At 41.3% G+C, this 21,485-nt stretch overlaps 1 protein-coding gene across 4 annotated transcripts in view; it reads right to left on the bottom strand.

The window, feature by feature from the left end:
- The window catches only part of CNOT6L (CCR4-NOT transcription complex subunit 6 like), a 117,662-nt gene extending 97,466 nt beyond the window's left edge, over positions 1–20,196 (bottom strand). The window contains exon 1 of one of the 4 annotated variants that reach the window (XM_032883681.1): positions 20,011–20,196. Coding sequence is in view for 2 of the 4 variants with exons in the window: in XM_032883430.1 (XP_032739321.1) it covers positions 19,721–19,725 (5 nt within the window). In the remaining 2 variants the exon portion in view is untranslated. Of the gene's footprint in view, positions 1–16,187; positions 16,533–19,651; positions 19,692–19,720; positions 19,741–20,010 lie in introns of those variants that run through there. The other 3 variants (XM_032883430.1, XM_032883342.1, XM_032883497.1) reach the window with 3 other exon arrangements.
- Between the last annotated feature and the right edge of the window lie 1,289 nt (positions 20,197–21,485).

The raw sequence follows: 21,485 nt of genomic DNA, 5'->3' as shown, positions 1-21,485 counted from the left end.
GCGGAAAAATAGCATAATCCATAAAACTTATAAAATCACTAGGCTATACACCTGAAACTAATAGAACATTGTGTCAACTATATTCAGATTAGAAAAAAAAAAAAAAGTTTGCAAAGTCTCAACACTGGAAACTATAACATATACTGACAAAAATTAAAGAGCTAAATAAATGGAGACATGCATCATCTTCACAGAACAGAAGATTAAACACTGTTAAGATGTTAATTCTTCCCATACTGATCTACAGATTCAGTATAATAATTTCAACCAAATCCCAGCATGTAATTTTTGCAGAAATTGACAAACTCATTCTAAAATGTAAATGGAGGATGTCACCTGGTTATCTCAGTCAGTGGAGGAAGCAACTCTTGATCTCAGGGTCATGAATTCAAACCCTACACTGGGCGTACAGATTACTTAAAAATAAAATCTTAAAAATAAATAAATAAAAACAAAATGTATATGGAAGTATAAAGGACCTAGAATAGGTAAACAACTTTGAAAAGTAAAAACAAAATTAAAAGTTTACACTACCTGATTTCAAGAGTTACTGTAAAGCTATGGTAATCATGGCAATGAGATATTAGCAAAAAGATAAACAGATCGAGAGAACAGAAGAGAGTCTAAAAGTAAATTCACATATATAAGGTCAATTAATTTTTCAACAAAGGTGCCAAGGCAATTCAGTAAGGGAAAGGGGAATCTTTAATAAACAGTACTGGAACAAAACTGTCATATTCACACGAACAAGCCGCAACCTTTACCTCATACCACATACAAGAATTAACTCAAAAAAAGTACCATCTATTAATTTTCATGCATTATTAATTCACCAATATCACAACTATTCTAGGTTGTCGGAGTTTTCATCATCTCTCATGTTAGAGAAGCAGGAGGAGCTGTAAATATAACACCTATTACTGTGCAGCTGACCATTCAACAAACTTAGAGATAATACAAGAGAAACCACTTTCCCATTTCTTTAATGAATTCTCACACTAGCAGTTCCTTTCTTTCATTTCCTACTTCCTCACTAAAACAGATACAAAATAAACAAGAAAAAATGGTTTGGAATTTTTTCTATTTGTACTCCTATCCTCCAAATTCACTGTCAGCCTAACTCCAAGAGTATATTCACATCCCTCTTAAAAAGACAGCTATAAAATATTCAGGCAAGCAAGAAAAAAACCACAGATGGAGAACAAAGTTTCCACCCTGTTACATACTCGAGATGCTATTATGTAGTCAAGACAGAGCTATCCAATACATCTGGCATGTGTTCAAGGATAAACATGGAAAGTCATTTGTCTATCCTCCAGCATTCTCCTTAGCATACTGATCACCAAAGGTCACTGTATCCGACTCCTGAAAATCCTCATTTGAATTTTCTTTCCTACAGTAAACCTACTAAAGTTAAGTGGGAGAAGGCAAAAACGAAAGCAAGAGCACTATATTCACAAGGACGTCTACAATTAATATCAGAAAATTTACTTCAAGCATTCTCCTAAAACTGCTAATCAGTAAGAAGTACTAACCAAAGAAAAGCATTCTAAATCAACTTGCTAGGCAAACTAAAAGATGCATAAACAAGAATCCACAGCAGTGTCTTCAAACCTACCAGAAATGAAAACATCTTTGCTGCTCTAAACAAAGAGTAAATATGTCAAGAGTAAATATGTTCAGACTAGGAGACAAATTGCAAGGGCAGCTGTAAAAAGATCACAGATCACCTAGATAAGCTACATTGTTAGAAAGTAAGCACATCAACAATTGAGACTTCTTAACAACTTTGACAAATCCACTAGAAAAACTGGACTCAACCAACTTGTTTAAATTTGGAAAGAAAAAAAAAAAGAAAGAAACCCTAAAGTAACATTCTAATACTTCATACAAAATAAAGTAATTCACTTTTTTTTCCTTCTCCTACCTTCTAATTTCAGGCTTTCCATCTCTACTGATAAATAAAACCAAAGAATTTAATATTTCACAAATATAATGTCTTGAGTTTATGTATAGAAGCAAAAAATCATGTGTGTATAAACTAAGAATATGCATCAAGAAAATATAAACACTAATCCACGAAACTGGTTTCTGTTGCTAGAAAACTGAATCTGATAGTATCAAAAGCTAAGAATTTAACTAATGAATCTCTCTTCATAATGAATAGGTTTTCTAATTATTTTAGCTTTTCTATTTATTTAGAAAATAATTAAGTCTTTAAATCTTGACTGATATCAAAGTCTGCAAGTACCCAAAGTAACTATCCCATACCTTTGACCTGAACCACATAATAAAAATGCTTAAGCATCAGATATACTCAGTAAGATACACACTTAAAAGGTGTTAAAACTAGTTTGATATATCTGAGAACCAGGGTTTACAATTCGGAAAAGCCATATCTAAAGGTACAAAATTCCATTAAAAATAGCAGAGTAGGAGTGCCTGGACAGCTCAGTTAAGCGTCTAACTCTTGATCTCAGCCCAGGTCTTGATCTCAGGGTCATGAGTTCAAGCCCCACGTTGGGCTCCAAGCTGGGCATGGAGCCTATTTTAAAAAAAGAGAGAGAAAAGAGAAAAAAAGAAAAGAAAAAAAATAGCAGAGTAAAACAGAAAAAAACCTTAGTAACCAAATTCTAAAACTTGATAAGGCACAAAGAAAAGCTCCATCCAGGACAGGGTTCCAAGGTGCCAGCATCTTAATCATGAAAGAATTTAAAAGGCAGAGCCAATGCTGACTCACATTGATCCCAAACAGATAGCATCAAACAACAGAGCTAATCCTTAACTTTCTGGCAAGCATAAATGCCTAGGAGAGTACCACTCTACTCACAGATGACTGCCAAGAAAGTGGTGCTTTGTACTAAGCGGAAAAGGTTGGAAGGGAAGGGGTGTCAGCTTTAAAATAGTTCCTAAAATAGTTGCTTAAAAGGATAAAGAATAAGAACTTACAAAGGCTTTCAGTCAAGCTTGGTTCCAGGAAAAGGATACTTTGGCCCTATGTGAAAGCAAAACCAGCCATTGTAAAACACAGATACCCAGATTTTGTCAGCAAAAGGAGAGTATTGTTCATCATTTCCCACAAAGGTAGCAGAGTCTTTAACTTGGATTCCTACTTTTTTTCCTGGCAGGTAGATAACTCTGCAAAAGCAACAAAGCAAACTAAATATAAAACTCTTCTGAATTTCAATCCTGCAGTCAAAATGCCAACTTCACAAACTCAAAGGTCACAGAGAAACAAATTTCCTGTTTTGCTACTTAAATTCATTACCTTCCTCCTAAACTAACCAATACAGAATTTCCTTCTTCTTTTGAGGCTGACAAAATGAGGACAGTATACTTGCAACATACTAGGAACAAGAGGCAGCTCCCCAGAGTCAAGGAATAGAATTTGATATCATTTCCTAAAACCCAATTACAGGGGCGCCTGGGTGGCTCAGTGAGTTAAAGCCTCTGCCTTCAACTCAGGTCATGATCTCAGGGTCCTGGGATCGATCCCCGCATGGGGCTCTCTGCTCAGCGGGGAGCCTGCTTCTTCCTCTCTCTCTCTGCCTGCCTCTCTGCCTACTTGGGATCTCTCTCTGTAAAATAAATAAATAAAATCTTAAAAAAAAAAAAAACACACCCCAATTACATATAATCTATGTCTATTATTTCTCCACTTGAGAAAAATCTAAATATTATTATTAGCAATTTTCCAGGAAAAGGATACTTTATTTAGAGGTTATTTTATAAAAAGAGGAAAGTGCAATGCTTTATAAACATTTGTCAAAAAAATGCATTATAAATATCTGTCAAATATCCATTATTTCAATTATTAGAACAGTGTTCACTGCCCTAAAAACCTTATCCTCTAGGAAAGATAAGAAAAATGTAAACAATGATTATTATAAACATTTATGTATTTCCCATCTCTTTCTAAAATACACAAAGGATATTCTACACTGTTCATAAATAATTATAACTTAATGAACAATGTGTACAAATTCCATAAGGGGCTACCAAGAAGAATAAAATACAAATGGAGAGGTAGTATCTGACTGGTCTGATGGATTAACTGTGAAATGTGCTAAGAGTACTGTAATTCTAAGAGTAAAAGTGACTGAAACTTTTCTATAATTTATAACTTGTCTATAACTTGTCTATACACATATACATATACTATGTATTAGTATTTCTATCCCTGTCCTCTTACTAGCATCCTAACAATGAAAGAAAAAGGAAGAGTTACAACTATTTTTCTAAGATATATATAATGATGGATAATGTCCCATATGGCTTTATTTAGTCTTCACCCTATTAAAATATGGCTCTCTCATCACTCTAATGAAAACCGTTATTCTTAAACATAAATGACCAAAAAAACCCCATAAATGACTTCAATATTACTAAATCAATTTTCAATCCCCTTTTTAGTCAGCTCATCCTATATAATTTCTCTGATTAAAAAAACTGAGGACCACACTCTATTTCTTAAAACCTGCCCTTCCCTATCTTCCCAATCAGATTATAAATAGGTTGAAGGAAGAGAGTTTGAGTGGGAGAGGTAAGAAAACATGTATTGAATGCCCAGCCTGTGTTCAAATACTGTGCTAGATGATATGCACACATTATCACATTTAACGTCACTAAAATTAAAACTATGTGTTATTCCCACTTTACCAATAAGGAAGCCAAAGACCAGAGAGGTTGTAAAACATCCAACACTTCATTGTTAATAAGTGACTAGAAACATGACTCCAACCACAACATCCAAGATTCTTCTACTAAACTGTGACAGATTTAATTCTAAACATATATAGAGGAAAATGCAGAATAATAATCTTTCAATCTTGGAGCGCAGAAAACTTTTCTAAAGTTCAAGACCATAAAAACAAAAGAATGACAGATTAAATGATACAAAAAAAATTAATGTCTGTAAGGCAAAGAGCCAAGTCATACAGTCAGAAGATCAAAAAGAAATGGGAGTAAAGTCTCTGTAATATTTATAATGGATAAATGAGGTAATGTTTCTAAAATATAAACAGCTTTTACAAATCAATAAGAAAAAAATGTAAACACCCCAACATAAATATTGGGAGTAAAGGTCATGATCAGGCAAACCACAAAAGACTGGCTCAAAAAAAGTGAAAAGAAATACAGCCCCCCAACTAATCAAATAACTGCAAATTTTAAAAAACATATGACTTTATTATCAGAATAGGAAAGATTAATAATATACGTTTGGGAAACAGGCACCCATTACACAGCTGATGTGAATATAGTTCTATACATTTCTAAAGGGTAACCCAACAAGATGTATCAAAATTTTAATGTGCAATCATTTTAATCCAGCAAGTCCACATCTAGAAATTTATCCTTTAAAAAAGTGTGAAAGGGGAGCCTATGGGGCTTTGTCAGTTGAGCATCTGACTCTTGATATGGGCTCAGGTCGTGATTTCAGGGTCGTGAGATCAAGCCCACACTGGGCCCCATGCTTAGTGTGGACACTGTTTAAGATGCTCTCTCTCCCTTCCCCTCTAAGGCCCCCTCCCTCTTGAAAATAAATAAATAAATATAAATAAATAAACAAGTAAGTGTGAAGTGTATGTATGAATCTTTTCTCTGCATGAGTGTTGATAAATGTCCAAGATAAGGAAATAAACTGCCAATCAGTAGGGGACTGAATTATAGGACATCAATAAATGAATTACATTTCAGCCCTCAGAAAGCATAATGTGTGGAAATGTAAAATGCTGCCACTGCAGCTGTGAAAAAGTTTATCAGTTCTCAAAAAATTAAAGTAGAACTGCCATACGATCCAATAATTACACTCTCAGGTATATACCCAAGAGAACTGAAAACAGATGTCCATACAAAAATGTGTACATGAATGTTCATAGCAGAATTATTTATAATAACCAAAAAGTAGAAACAACCCTATCAGCTAATGAGCAGATGAACGAAATATGATATACCCATATGACGGCATATTACTCAGCCATAAAAATTAATACTATTACATGCTACAACATGAAATAATCTTAAAAACATTACACTAAGTGAAAAGAAGCCAGACACAAAAAGTCACATATTGTATGATTCCATTTATATTTAATGCCTGGAATAGGCAAATCCATAAGAGGAAAAGTAGACTGGTGGTTGCCAGCAGATGAAGAAATAGGCCAAAAAGAATTGCTAATAAGGATAAGGTTTCTTTTGAGGGTGATGGAAATGTTCTAGAATTAATAGTGATAGATCACCAAAAAAAAAAAAAAAAGTGATGGTTCACAACCGTGAAATACTAAAACCACTGAAGTGTTTATTTTAAAACAGTGATTTTCAATATTATGGTGATCTCTCACTTTTTAAAAAATGCTTCATATCTATTGATGGAAAAAAATGACTGTAATATGCTGTTAAATCAGAAAACAAATGTAAAAAACAGTATACAGAATCATTCTACTTATATATGTTTTTGGGTTATATACACATATTGCCCAGAAACAGACAATGGTTCAATACTACTAACAGTCTTGATTGCAATGAGATAGGATGACCAGGAAATTATGCTCTTCAGTATTTTTTTTATATAAGGACATGTATTTCCAAAAGCAGACATGAAAAAATATTGCGGGGAGGGGCAGTACTGTAACAAAAATACACAAAATAGATGGAAACCAGGAAATACAAGCAAAAGATTACTAAACTGGGGGGTCCGTAAACCTCAGGAAATCTATAAATTTGCGTAAGAAATAAATTACATCACCATTTTCATTAATGTCTAATGAAAATATAGTACCTCTTTTAATTAGAGCTAAGACACCTGCCATGATATTAGCAGTACCTATGATTTTGGTCACTAACACAAGTTATATTTCCGTATCACATTACAGTTGTTACAGATATCTCAAAATATCATCCGTACGTACCACTACTTCAAAATTATGTTATTATACTCACTACTAGATCTTGCAATTTAAATGTATTGATAAAGAGGCACATATATCACAAATTTTTTATAAATTTTACTACTTTAATGTAACAGGTTCCTTTTTAATCTTATTTTCTTTCATTCACTTAAAATCATTATTCTAAAAAAGGCTCCACAGCCGTCTCCAGTCTGCCAAAGGGTCCATGCCACCAAACATTCACCTATATCCAAATATACCACTCATCCATTAGAGGCAGGAAGGGCCACCAATCACAAGGATATTCTAATTATTCAAGCATAAAGCAATTAGTGCCTAAATCCAGGGAAAAACAGAAATCATCCCAATTTTAATTAATTTGTCTAACAGAATTCATAATTTTCTTCCCCAAATTGTCTCTGCCAAATTGTCTTCTGGTTTCTCAGTCATCTCTGACTTCTTCCTTCACTGAATCACCACTGTCACTTTATTAAAAGCTCTAGCTATCCCAACTGAGAAGAGATTTCTTGACTTATCACTTCACATTTTAACTCTTTAAAACAGAGCTTCCGGGGCGCCTGGGTGGCTCAGTGGGTTAAAGCCTCTGCCTTTGGCTCAGGTCGTGGTCCCAGGGTCCTGGGATCGAGCCCCGCATCAGGCTCTCTGCTCAGTGGGAAGCCTGCTTCCTCCTCTCTCACTTCCTGTCTCTCTGCCTACTTGTGATCTCTGTCTGTCAAATGAATAAATTAAAAAATCTTAAAAAAATAAAAAAAGCTTCCCTCCTTCCATTCTAATCTCAACTGATTCTGCATACCTCAACCATATAATCTTCTTAAATAATTATTCCAAACTGCCACCAACCTGCTCAAAATCACTCAATGCTACCAGTGCATTTAACAGTCATATTGGTAATTATGAGATTCTAGAACCATACTTGCACTATTAATCAAAAGTAATATATAGCTATGTTCTATAAAGTATCATCTAAAACAACATTGTAACAAAATTCAGGCATTAGGAAGAGAATCTCAATTTATAGATGTGAAAGACCACCCGCTGCTCTAGTGTTGAACACGGGATAAAACTAAAATTCCTTACCTAGGCATTCAAACCCCTCCCTAATAATCAGGTTCCAATTTGCCTTATCAGCCTCCTTATTGTCACTGAAGCTCTGGAAGTTAACCAGAAATTAACTCAATTTCCCTCTCATACTTGAAGCTGGACTTGGCCTTTCTCCTACTACATATTTGTTGATGTCATTTCTACCATTTGCAATCCCATTTGATTATTCATTCATTTAGTAAACAGTAACTAAGACTCTACTATATACTAAACACTCGGTACACTGATACACAGTAGGGGTTTAACCCCTACAAACAGTTGGGCTACACATGGAGTTATCTCCGCCCTTAAAAACTCACAGTTTAATGGAAAAGTGGAAACAGAAGCCAAGTAAATACAAGACAATATGGCAAAGGTTATGAAAAAGGAATGCACAAGATGCTAGTAAAGCACAGAGAAAGAACGTAAAACAAAGACTGAAGTATCATCAAGCAAGATTTCTCAAGTAGGAATAATATAAGGTAAATTATTTAAAAAGTTAATGAGGTCCTCACGTGTAAAGTACTGTAGGCACATACAAACCATAGACCAAGCTGTAACTCACTCAGCATGGCAAGCCTAGGAAGTATGTTCAGGAGAGAGGAGTAATAAAATGATAAAACTGGAGAAGTACAGTAGGACAAGATCATGATGGGTCTTACACATAATCTTATGAAATCTCCACTTCCTTCTAAAAAAAATAAGCAGCAGCAGGATATCCTGGAAAGTACACAGGTTTAGGAATTCCAAAGACCTAAATCTGAATTTGAGCTCTATCATTTCCTTGTTATGTGCGGTTCATCAAATTTGCCTCTCTGAGCTTCAGTATGCTCAACTATAAAACGGGGATTAATAATATAAATTTTGCCAGGATTCTAACAAGAATTCATGTAAATCTCCTAGTAGAGAGGTCAGCAAACTACAGCTTGGTTTGCCAGCAATGAATGGTTTTACGATCTTAAAGTATTGGTAAAAAAAAAAATTAAAACTACAAAAAATAAAAAATAAAAAACAAAGAATATAGGTTAGAGATCTTAATGTGACCCACAAGGCCAAAATATTTACTACGTAAGGCCCTTTACATAACACCAACTCCTGTCCTTAGCACATAGGATGTAACCAAAAAATAGTAACTATTACTATTACTGAAGGATTTTAAGAAAACTTAACCACCGTCAAATGAATTTTGCAATGATTTCTCTGTTGACAGTGTATACAAAGAAGCAGAAGTTAAAGAAGCAATAATGGATGCTGGGAGAACAAGCAAGACGGATGCTACAGTGTCCACTACCTTTTTCCTTTCCTTCCTCCTCCTAACCATACGGAGAGATCAACTTCTACCTCGTCTTCATCCTTGTAGATTATGATACAGCACTTAATGGTCTTTGTTAGTTAGCATATTCTGCTTAGACTTTCTATTTATTGGGGGCTTAGATCCCTTATAAGTAGTGTAAGAGTAAGTATTTTGGAGTCCAACAGATCCTATTCTAAACACTGATTTCACCAATACTTAGGACTTGTTTTTTAACTTGTATGGATCCTAATAATAAGAAACAGAAATGGCTAAATTATATTGAGTTCTAAGCTTTGTTTTTTTACTAAGGATGTGCCACATACTACTGTTCTAAGCATCTTATAGATATACTTGATTTAATCCTCACAACAACCCTGCAAGACAAGAACTATCATTATCTCCCATCACACATGAGCAAACTGAAATATGGAGAAGGGAGTTTCCCCAAGAGCTAGGAAGTGAAGGATCCAAGGGCTCACATTATTAACCACCTAATGAATGATAATCATACTCCACAGGATTTTCATGAAAACTAATTCAGATTACTATTTTAAGGGAAGGGGATGGCTTTTCACAATCCTTAGATCTCAGCAGTCCAATAAATATCTGTTCCATTTCTTAGTAAAAAAAAGATTACATTCCAGGGGCACCTGGGTGGCTCGGTGGATTAAGCCTCTGCCTTCAGCTCAGGTCATGATCTCAGGGTCCTGGGATCGAGCCCCGCATCGGGCTCTCTGCTCAGCGGGGAGCCTGCTTCCCCCCTCTCTCTCTCTGGCTGCCTCTCTGCCTACTTGTGATCTCTCTCTGTCAAATAAATTTTTTTTTAATTTTAAAAAAATAAAAATTAAAAAAAAGATTACATTCCAAACTTTATTGCCCAGAACCCTGAATACAACAGCTCGTAGCCAGTACAGACTTAATATTTATTAAGTAAAATATACTTTAAAGTGATTAAAATCCTTGTGCTGTTTCAAGATCATATTCTGTATATTCTGTATCTTCACAATATATTATTGCATAAATCGCAGAAGACTGCACTGACAGGAACCTACAGCAGACACACTCTTGCCAGTTTTCTGGCCTTAAATATAAACATTATGATCAGACGGCAATGAATATATACATAAAGATCTCAAGAAAGTCATTGTACAGAGAGACATTACAGTTAGTATCCCTATATTTAGTTCTATTCTCTTAGTAGTATTTGTAACTGGTATTACATAACTGATCTAGGTTACTCATTTAGGGAATCTATTTAAGTAACGTGGGAAGGGAAAGAGATTCTAAACTGTAAGATTACAGACAGAGGTTCTCTCTGCAAAAGATGAATATAAGAAGATAAAGTGCTGTAACTTCAACTTTGTGTCGCCAATTAGTGTCACTATTTTCTTCTGTTAATAAACAATCTGAAAGCCCCAAAACACCTGGCATCTATTCAGTACGAATGAGTCCCTCACAGAACAAAGTGAACTATTCTTCAAAAAAAAAATAAAAATACATTTTAATCTGTAATGAGATTTTAATGTGGTCTGGAAAAAAAATGAAATACATCCTGCTACAAAAGAGAATACAAAACAAAAAATCTATTACCACTTTCTAATTCTGACTTGTAAACAGGAAGACTCTTGGCTAACCCAAAATTATTTAACTTCTGCAATGTATAACATGAGGAGAAATAAATCTTTTCAAAATATATTTTCTAATCTGGGGGCGCCTGGGTGGCTCAGTGGGTTAAAGCCTCTGCCTTCGGCTCAGGTCATGATCCCAGGGTCCTGGGATCGAGCCCCACGTTGGGCTCTCTGCTCGGCGGGGAGTCTGCTTCCCTTCCTCTCTCTGCCTGCCTCTCTGCCTGCTTGTGATCCCTGTCTGTCAAATAAATAAGTAAAATCTAAAATATACACACACACACACACACACACACACACACATACATATAATCAGAATGTACACAATTAAAGCTCCAAAAATTAAAGGGTAATCACCACTTCAAATGAAACATAACCTTACTTTGCAGAACAGAATTTCTCAAGAAAGCTATCAAGTTTTTTTTTAGAAAACTTAAAAAACAAAACCACTCATGCTGAAATATTTTGGGAAAAAGTCAGTTGACAGATTCACGGTAAATATGGACTTCTTCATTAACCATACAGTCAATCATTACAAAAATGTGTTTCCATCTTTTTAATCCTATGATTAGTTCTTCATTTATGATTTAGTTTTCTGCTTAACTGTGTCTCCCACCAAACTAGCTACCAATGTAATCAGAAAAAAAAGTTTTTACTAAATGTTTTTCAAAAGAAACAATATTCTCCACTCCTCAAGAAAGCTGAATCATCCATAAAAATCTTCAAATTAAGAGACCTCCAAATGCATATATGGATGGCATACACATCCATCCATACATATATAACTGCAATGGGAAGGCAGTTAGAGGACACTAAAGGAGCAGGGAAGGAAGGCAGTAAGGGAGAGGGAAAAGGAGGTGGTGAAAGCTAGCTCCTCTTTCTCAAACAAGTTAAGCATTATTACCTACCACATGACTTGACAGAGTATCTTCAATTTTGTAATCCCCTCCTTCATATCCCTCAAAACTCAACCCTAACACCCCAGGATCCCTTCATGAGAGAAATACTCAACAAACTAGAAACAGAACTTCATCAACCTAACAAAGAGCATCTACGAAAACCCCACAGCTAACATCATACTTAATAGTGGAAGCCTTAATGCTTTCCCCCAAGATCAGGAACAAGACAAGAATATCTGTTCTTCACACTTCTTTTCAACAATGTAATGGAGGTTTCGGCCAAGTCAGTTAGACAAGAAAATGAAATAAAACATGTCCAGATTGGAAAAGAAGTAAAAACTATCTACAGGTGGCATGACCCTTGTTACACAGAAAATGCGATGGGATGAACTAAAATATTAGACCTAATAAACAAGCTCAGCAAGGTTGCAAGATTCAAGATCAACAGACAAAAATCAATTGTATTTTTATACACTTGCAATGAACCCCTTCAAAAAATTAGGAAAACAATTCCATTTATAATAGCATCTAAAAGAATAAAATATTTAGGAATAAATGCAGCAACTTAGACTCTAAAAACTGCGAAATACTGTTGAAAGAAATCAAAGAAAATAAATAAATGGAAAGATCCCATGTTTGTGAGTAGGAAGACTTAGTATTATTAAGACGGCAATGCTCCCCAAATTGATCAGATTTAACACAACTGCCATCAAAATTCCTGCTGGCTTCCTTGCAGAAATTGACAAGGTGATCCTGAAATTCATATGGAAATAGGAAACACCCTAAACAGCCAAAACAATCTTTAAAAAGAACAAATTTGGAGGACTCCCCCTTCTCAATTACAAAGCTATAGTGGTCAAGACAGTACTTGGTATAAGGAAAATCAAAGAGATCAATGGAATAAAACTAAGTCCAGAAATAAACCTTCTGTTTATTGTTAATTTATTTTTGAGAGAAATGACAAGACAATTAAATAGGCAAAGAACAGTCTTTTACACAAATGGTATTGGGACTGGGTATCTATATGCAAAAAACAATGTTAGACTCCCTATATCAGATCATATGCAGAAATTAACTCAAAATGGATCAAAAAATTTAAATATGTGTTAAAACTAAAAAACTCGGGGCACCTGGGTGGCTCAGTGGGTTAAGCCTCTGCCTTCGGCTCAGGTCATGATCTCAGGGTCCTGGGATCGAGCCCCTTGTCAGGCGATCTGCACAGCGGGAAGCCTGCTCCCCCCTCTCTCTCTCCCTGCCTCTCTGCCTACTTGTGATCTCTCTCTGTCAAATAAATAAATAAAAATCTTTATAAAAAATTATGAATTTTTTTAAATGAAAAACTCTTAGCACAGAAGGATATATCTCTACAACCTTAGATTAGTAAATAATTTCTTAGACATGACATCAAAAGCACAAGCAACAAAAAATTAGACTTTCTTCAAAACTTAAAACTTTTATTCTTTAAAAGACATCATCAGGGAAGTGAAAGGATAACTCACCAAGTTGGGGAAATATTTGTATCTATAATATTTGTGTCTGTAATATATAAAAGACTCTTACAACTCGGTGATCAAAAGATAGACAACAAACAAAAAATGGGCAAAGGATATGAATACATACCTCTCAAAAAATATATGTACAAATGGCCAATAAAAAAATGAAAAGACACTCAGCCTCTTCAGGGAAATGAAAATCAAAACTGCAATGAGATACTACCTAACACTCACGAGGAGAGCCTTGATCAAAAAGATAGTAACAAATGTTGACAAGGATGTGGAGAAACTGGAGCCCTCATGCACTGCTGGTAGGGACGTGCGATGGTGAGGATGCTTTGGGAAACAGAAGTTCCTCAAAAGTTTAAACACGAGAGGCACCATGGGCCACTTGTCTTGCTTGGTCTGTAGAGCATGTGACTCTTGATCTCAAGGTTGTGAGTTTGAGCCACACACTAAGTGCAGAGATTACTAAAAAAGTAAAATCTTTAAAAAATAAAGAAAGAGAAAATAAACATAGAGACATACAATCCAGCAATTCTATTCCTAGGCATATACCCAAGAAAACTGAAACTATGTACACAAAAACTTGTCTATGAATGTTCATAACTGAATTACTCATAATAGCCAAAAAGGAGAAATAACTCAAATGTCCATTAGCTGATAAACAAAATGTAATATATATCCGTATGATGGCATATTATGCAGCCATAAAAAGAATGAGGTACCTTGAAAATGGGGGCACTTGGGTGGCTCAGTCATTAAGTGTCTGCCTTAGACTCAGGTCATGACCCCAGGGTCCTGGGATTGAGCCCCGCATGGGGCTCCCTGATCAGCAGGAAGCCTGCTTCTCCCTCTCCCACTCCCCCTGGTTGTGTTCCCTCTCTCATTGTGTCCCTCTCTGTCAAATAATAAATAAAATCTTAAAAAAAAAAAAAAAAAAGAAAAAAGAAACCATGAAAATGGGGTAAGTGAAACAAGCCTGTAATAAAAGACATTACGTTAAGATTCCATTTGTACAAAATGTTCAGAAAAGACATATATAGTCAGAAAGCAAATCAGTGATTGCCCAGAAATAAGGGTATGGCAGTATAGGTGTACGGGAGGGTATTCTTAAAGGATACAGGATTTATATCTCAGGTGATATAAACGTTCTAAAATTAAGATGACGGCTGCAAAACTGTGAATATACTAAACACCACTGAGTTACATATTTTAAATGGGCAACTTCTATGGTTTAAGTGAATTCTATCTCAAAAAAGCTGTTACCAAAAAAAAAAAAAAAAACAACCCTTTCAATTTTTTAAGTAGTCCCTGGCCCACCCACCATTCCATTTCATGTTACTCTCTCTCAGAATGTCTACAAACAGTTTATACTGTAGAGACTTGGGTTTGTTCATTCATTGTTTTTGAAATAACTAAATTATATGTTTTATCTCCTTTCCGCATAACCTACAAGCTTTACAAGTCTTCTACTTCTTTCATACTTTAGAACCGAGTATAATAATGGATATGGAATGGGCCCTCAAATAAGGGCGTCAATTTTCAAAATACAAAATATTAACAATCTGTACCATGGAGAAGTTAACAAGACTACTCAAAAATCTTCCATTGGAGGAATACAGATATATATTAAACTCCTCAGATACTTAACCAAACTGTTCAGAATAAAAATAAGTGAGGGAGAACATAGAGGTAAGGTTTCACATTACAATAATGCTAGGTAATGAAAGAATAAGTTATGATTCAATTAAAATTGAAGTTGTCCAGAGATAAAATTGATTTAATATATTAGAGTCTCACTGTCAGCACAGTTAATCAAAGAAAGTTGTAGCATTTATCATGAAACAGCAGCACAAGTTAATAATTAAACCTTTGTTGTTTACTCGATTTTATTGTTCTCAGGGAAATCTCGCATATATTAATTAAAATGACTCTAGAGGGACGCCTCGGTGGCTCAGGGGGTTAAAGCTTCTGCCTTCAGCTCAGGTCAGGGTCCTGGGATGCCAGGGTCCTGGGATCGAGCCCTGAATCTCTGCTCAGCAGGGAGCCTGCTTCCTCTTCTCTCTCTGCCTGCCTCTCTGCCTACTTGTGATCTCTGTCAGCCTGGGTGGCTCAGTTGGTTAAGCGGCTGCCTTCGGCTCAGGTCATGATCCCAGCGTCCTGGGATCGAGTCCCGCATCAGGCTCCTTGCTCGGCAGGGAGGCTGCTTCTCCCTCTACCTCTGTCTGCCTGTGCTCACTCTCCCTCTGTCTCTGACAAATAAATAAATAAAATCTTTAAAATAAAATGACTCTAGAATTATAAGAACAGCTACAGCAAACAATAAAACAAGTTAGGTCCACCTAAATATTTCCTTAAAGTATAAAGTAATAATAATAATTTATCTTAAAGAGAAAGTGAGAATTCAAAACCGTGTTTCCCATGAAACCCTAAACCAGAAATTGAAATTTGAGGTCAACTGATTTCAAAGTATAAAGAGAAAAACTCAAGGAGCCAGAACCCAGCAGATCACAATGACAGTTGATAGCTAGATAGTAAAGGAGAGACCTACTGAAGGTTATAAAATCCAACTGTTATGTTCTCTATAAAATCTGAATCCTTAAACAGATAGATTTCACTTGTCATTCAAACTCATAGAAGAGAGCTCTTCCTCCTTTGTGGCTTTAACTCCTTCCTTCTCTCACCCTCCTACCTCCACGGCCCCAATTTTACTTTTTGAAGATGGAAAGCAATTTTTAAGATTATAACTCACCTTTCTGACATAATTTCATAAATATATGCTACCATCTAAAACAACATCATGAAATGCCCTAAACTGTCCACCATCCGGGGACTACATTCCTATCCCCTTCACATTCAAATAAGGCTCTGAGACAAATTCTCACCAGTCATATGTGGGCAGATGTTTGTCACTTTAAGTCTGGTAGTTCTTAAGAAATGGCCTGTAAGTAACATTCAAGGCTCCAAGGCCCTCAAGAATGCCAAAGCCATAGATGTTAAGGAGTGTGGGTCCCTCAAACGCCACATGGAGGAAAGCCACAAGCCTGCTAACCAGGAACACCTGCAGAGAACTGTTACATGTGAGCAAAATACAAACTTACATCTGTTAAGCCACTGAAATTCTGGTGTATTTATTACCTAATTAGCATTATCCAAAGTAAGACATGCACAAAGTCTGAAGTATTTCAATTCCCCCTAATTAAAGACATTTGTAAGGGTTATTTTGGAAGGATTGTTTAAAAGCCCTTTAAGTAACACTAAATTTTAAAATCTAAACAATTTTCCACCTTGATTTTTTTGTAACATAATTACTTTAAACAATGACAGTATTAAAAGTTCCACTCTTAATAAACTTTACTGTCCACAGGTCTTAATATTTTAGTTCAGTATATTTTCATGATTTCATGATTACAAAGAAATGTCTTCTCAATTTTCCAAATTAAAAAATTTGGGAAAAAATACAAAGTATTTTAAAACATTGTAATTCATAAATGTCTAATTTGTAATATCTAATATCTAGCTAAAGGCAAAATTCATTTCTATTTTATAGTTCTTAAAGTATTAAAAACTATCCATATTTTCAGTGTATCTATTTCTTTACTTTTATTACCATCTATAATTCTTAAGGTAAGAATTCTTCCTTCAAATACAACCATATGGCAGATAATTCTGTTTGTTGTAAATGCACACATACTCAGAAGACACATACTTTAGTAAAACCATGACATTTTGCGTTCTAATAAAGTTCTCCCTACTATCCTTCACAAAAGTGTTAAAATTTTAGTACTTTACAGATTTTTTTAAAGTTTAATATTGCTGATATAAATAAAAATAAGGCCTAACTGGGAAACGTGTCATCAGTAAACAGAGATAGTACAAACTTAACCCAATGAAACTCCTCCCACATTCTCTTCACCCTGCCTTCACCAAAGAAAAAAAGAAAAAATCCTTTCTTAACCTCTCCATTGCCTTTACACTAAACTCCATTATTTTTTCCCATCAGAATACAATTAAAATTAAATGAACAGCACATTTACTACTCCACACAGAATAAAAATGAAAAACTATTGAAAACTGAGGATTTTTCCTTAAACCATTCAGGAAAATATTCGAAGAGGTTTATGTTTACCAAATCAGTCAATGTGAACTAAAAGAATTACACAGCAATTTTTGGGGCACTATTCTTTGTGAATCTATAAAGGTAAATTAGACTCTAGTTTCTTGATCCATTTTAATGCTTGATTGTATTGGAATATATGTGCTACATAGAGTGTAAACAATTTCTTCTAGGGGTATATAGCCAAAATTCATAAAAAGCAGTGAAACTGAGAGATAGCCTATTCAAAAATATGGGGAACAAGAAGTATGACTAGATAGTCTCTATAAACTAATATACTAGGCCACTTTAGTAACAGTCTCGTTTCTATGAAAGACAAAAAATACAACATTAAAAGTTGTTTATATATAACTTAGATATTACCAAAGGACTGTGAAATGTTCTATTGTCTTGATTTTTAACCTACAGTTACATAAAATTGCTCTCAGCTGTCAGATGGCTACTTGGACTTACAAACGGTTTCCGGTGCCCACAACCAGGGCTGCAGGAGGAGGAATATTTAACTAAGCATCTACTATGTGCCAAACGTGTCTTCTCATTCGACCCTCAGGACAACCTTACTATAAATGTATTATCTCCTTATTACAGAGCAGATGACTGAGGTCTGCAGACCTGCTAAGGTCAAACAGCTAGGAAAAGTGGCCCAGCCAGAGTTCCGAGGCCTGTGAAACAAGCCCGTCTTCCCACGCAGCCACCTACGTTGTTCTCCCGCAGTCGTCGCGGGGGACAGCTCTCCGCTCCTCCGCGTCCCTCCGCCGGCGTTCCCAGCGAGCGGCCTGGCACGCTTTGGGAGACCGGGTTTGGAACCGGAGCTGCCGGCCACTCCGCAGAGCCCGGTCCGCAAAGATCATCTGGTCGAGACGCCGGGGTTGCAGCTGCACGAGCTCAGTCCGCGCACACGGACGGAGGGCGCGGTACAGCAGATGAGCGGGAACCTCGCGAAAGCATCTGTGCTGGGGTCCACGGGGCACTGCCCACCTCCCGGCAGCCGTGTCCTCACAGCCCAGTGCCGCCCAGACCGCGGTCGGGCGGCCTTCCGAGAGCACACACCGGGTCCACAAGAAAGGCTACTCGCTCGGGTTCCGGACACGGTGAGCGACACTTGTTGGTCCGCGCGCTCCGGCCGGACACGGAAGACCCGGACAGAAAGCGCGGGGGTAACCGTAGTGCCGGCTGCCGGCGCGCGCACGGCTCGGCCGGGCTCCCCCGACACAGCCGTCGCGGCCGCTAACCCGGCCGGGTCGGGGCCGCTGACAGCCCCGGGAACTTCCTCTCCCGCGCGACCCGCCCGGCGCGGCGCGCTCCCGCCTCTCCCCAGGAGGCAGATCTAACCATTCCGAACGCACAAAACCGCCCGGGCCCCAGCGCGGCGGCCGGGAAGCCGGGCTCCCCTGCTTCCTCCGCCTCGCAAGGAAAAGCTCCCCTCAAAAGCGGCGCACGGACCTCCCCGCGAGAGCATCCGCGACGCGGGCGGCGAGCCCGCCTCAGCCTTCCACCCGCCTCCGGGGAAAGACGGAAGCGGCGAGCTCGAGCCGCGCGTCCCCGAGAGGCACCGCTTGCATTCACTTTCCCTCGGGTCCCACCGCGGGCGGGGGCCGGGGCTGGCAGCTCCAACGCCAAAACACGCCTTCGCCTCTCCTCAGCAGACGCGGAGGCGGCCGAGGCGACGGCGATCGGCGCGTCCCGCCTCCGACCCTCACCTGCCCAGGCCCGAGGCAGCGCGCTGGGCCCCCGCGGGCCCGGCGTCCCGGGAGGCGTCCCGGCAGGCGTCGGAGGAGGCTGGCGGGAGGCTGGCGGGAGGCGGGCGCCGAGGCGGGTAGGCCGCGCAGCAGGCCGGCGCGCTTCCTGCCGGGCCCCGGGCTCAGCGGCGCGGCCCGGACCCGCGGCTCTCCCGGCCCGGCCGCCCGGCGCCCGCCGCGCGCACACTCACCCTCCCCGGCCGGGCCGAGGCCGGGCAGCTCCCACCGGCGAGCACCCGGAGCCTCGCCACACCGGGGGGCCACGCCACTCGGGGGTCCCGGACACACGAAATCCGCCCCCAGAGTCCCGGGCCCTGGGCGCGGACCCCCCCACACACACACACACCCCGGAACCTCCGCCGCCGCCGACAGCGACGCGGGTCAGCCCCACGCCCGACACACACCCACTCGCTCTGGGTCCCCGGGCCGCCTCCCCGCCCGCCCGCCCGAGTCCCGACTCGCGCACCCACACGCGCATTTGTCCCTCTCCCACCTCATGTCCCCGGGGACGCGCGGCTCTTCCCGGCACTCCGGGTGTACTGGAGGCACAAAAACACTCTACCTCATTCTCTCCGTCTGGCCCGGGAGGAGCAGCAGCAGCCATTTCCCCGCGGCCGGGACACACACACACACTCACACGCGCGCGCGCGCGCGGCCCCCACAGATGCTTCCCCTCCGAGCCGCGGCCGCAGACGCAAACACAAACACCCACGGGCGGGCCTCGCTCCCGCCCGCCCCGAAGGGAAGCCGCCGCGACAGGCAGGGCCCGGACCCCGCTCGCGGGCCGGGGGGGGGCGGGGGACGCCAGGCGCGCGGGACCGGGGTCGCGGAGGGCCTGCGCCCCCTCCTCACCTGCATTCAGCGCGCCGGGGTCCGGGCGGCGGCGGCGGCGGCGGCGGCGGGGCGGCTGCTGCTGGTGCTGGTGCTGCGGCGGCGGGGGAGGCGGCGGCGGCGGTGGCGGCGGGGCTGAGGGCAGCAAAGACATGCAGGCAGCCCGCCGGGGGGGAGAGGCACCGGCCGGAGGGGACGCGGGGCGGGCGGGCCGGGCCGGGCCGCCTGAGGAACAGCAGAGGCGGCGGCGGAGAGGACGGCTGACGGGAGCGGGGAGACGGGCGGGGAGGGGGACGAGGGCCGCGCCGCCGGGCTTCGCGGACGGTGACCCCGGGCGCTCAGCAGAGGCCCCGCGGCCGCGGCCGCCGACGCGAAGGCCCCCCGCCGGAGGAAGCTGCGCCCCCACAGCCTCCGAAGCCGCGGCTGTTACTCCGAGAGCGGCGCCGAGCCCGGCCTTGGCCTTGGCCTCCCGGCGCTGGGGCTGCTGCCGCTGCGGGGGTTGCTGCCGCGCCTGCTGCTGCCGCGGGACCCGAAGCTGCTGCGCAGAGACGCCAGCTTTCGGAGCCTTCGTTCTCGCTCACACACGTTCACACCCCCGAGGCCGGGGGAGAGGCGTCCGCGCGATATCGGTATTGAGATTAATAACAAGGTGCAGAGAGTGCGAGAAGGAGGAGGGTTGATTGACGTGGAGGGGCTGGCTAGAGTCAGTCACTCCCCTGCGCGGGGGGGGGGCGGGAGGCGAGGCGGGGAGGAGGCGGAGCTCCAGGTCCGCAGCTCGGCCCCGCCCCCGGCCTCCGCGTTCGCCGCGGCGCGCGTGCGCGCGGGGCTGCCAGGCGTTGTGCCCATTTTCTCGTTCAGCTTTACCGCCTTTTTACTCGCTTTTCTTGGCTCGAGTGGCGAGCGGACCGGGGAGACGGGTGGCGTGTCAGAAACCCGCGTCCGCAGGGCCCTGCTGGGGAAGAGACCGGCGAACCGGCCTCACCCGGCGCTCGCGCCCGCCCTCGGCGCGGCCTCGGGTCCGAACGAGACGCCAGGTAAGGGGCCGTGACAGAGGCCGAGGGATCCCGACACCGACGGGCTGTCGTGCGCGTGTGGTTTGTGAACGTGACACATCCGTGAGTTGTGCCGCGAGAGGTAACTTAAAGAGCCTGCGGCGCTCGGCAACCACGGCGTCCTGTTTCTCCGCGAACCTCCCTTCTCGCGATAAAGCGCGTTCCTGGGGCCGTGCCCCGCCGCGGGACGGGGACCGCACGGCGCGGGAGAGCGGGGCGGATGCTCGCTTGCTGGATGGGGCCGTGGCATCTTAGTTTCCGGGCTTTGGTTATGTTTCTGCGGGTCAGCTCCTGCGCTTCCCTACCCCCAGTCGAAACGAGACCCGCCCTGCAGGCGGGATCGGCTAGTGCGGTGTTGCGGTCCCCCGGTGCAGCTCCGGGCGTGCGTACTCGGAGGCGCCACACGAGGCTGTCTTAGCCGCGAGAGTTTTCCCCCGCTGCGGT

Source organism: Lontra canadensis, unplaced genomic scaffold (genome assembly GCF_010015895.1).
Source record: "Lontra canadensis isolate GAN:19392208 unplaced genomic scaffold, GSC_riverotter_1.0 scaffold1, whole genome shotgun sequence".
In the NCBI taxonomy this organism is placed as follows: Eukaryota; Metazoa; Chordata; class Mammalia; order Carnivora; family Mustelidae; genus Lontra; species Lontra canadensis.
This window is presented reverse-complemented; position numbering and strand designations above follow the sequence as displayed.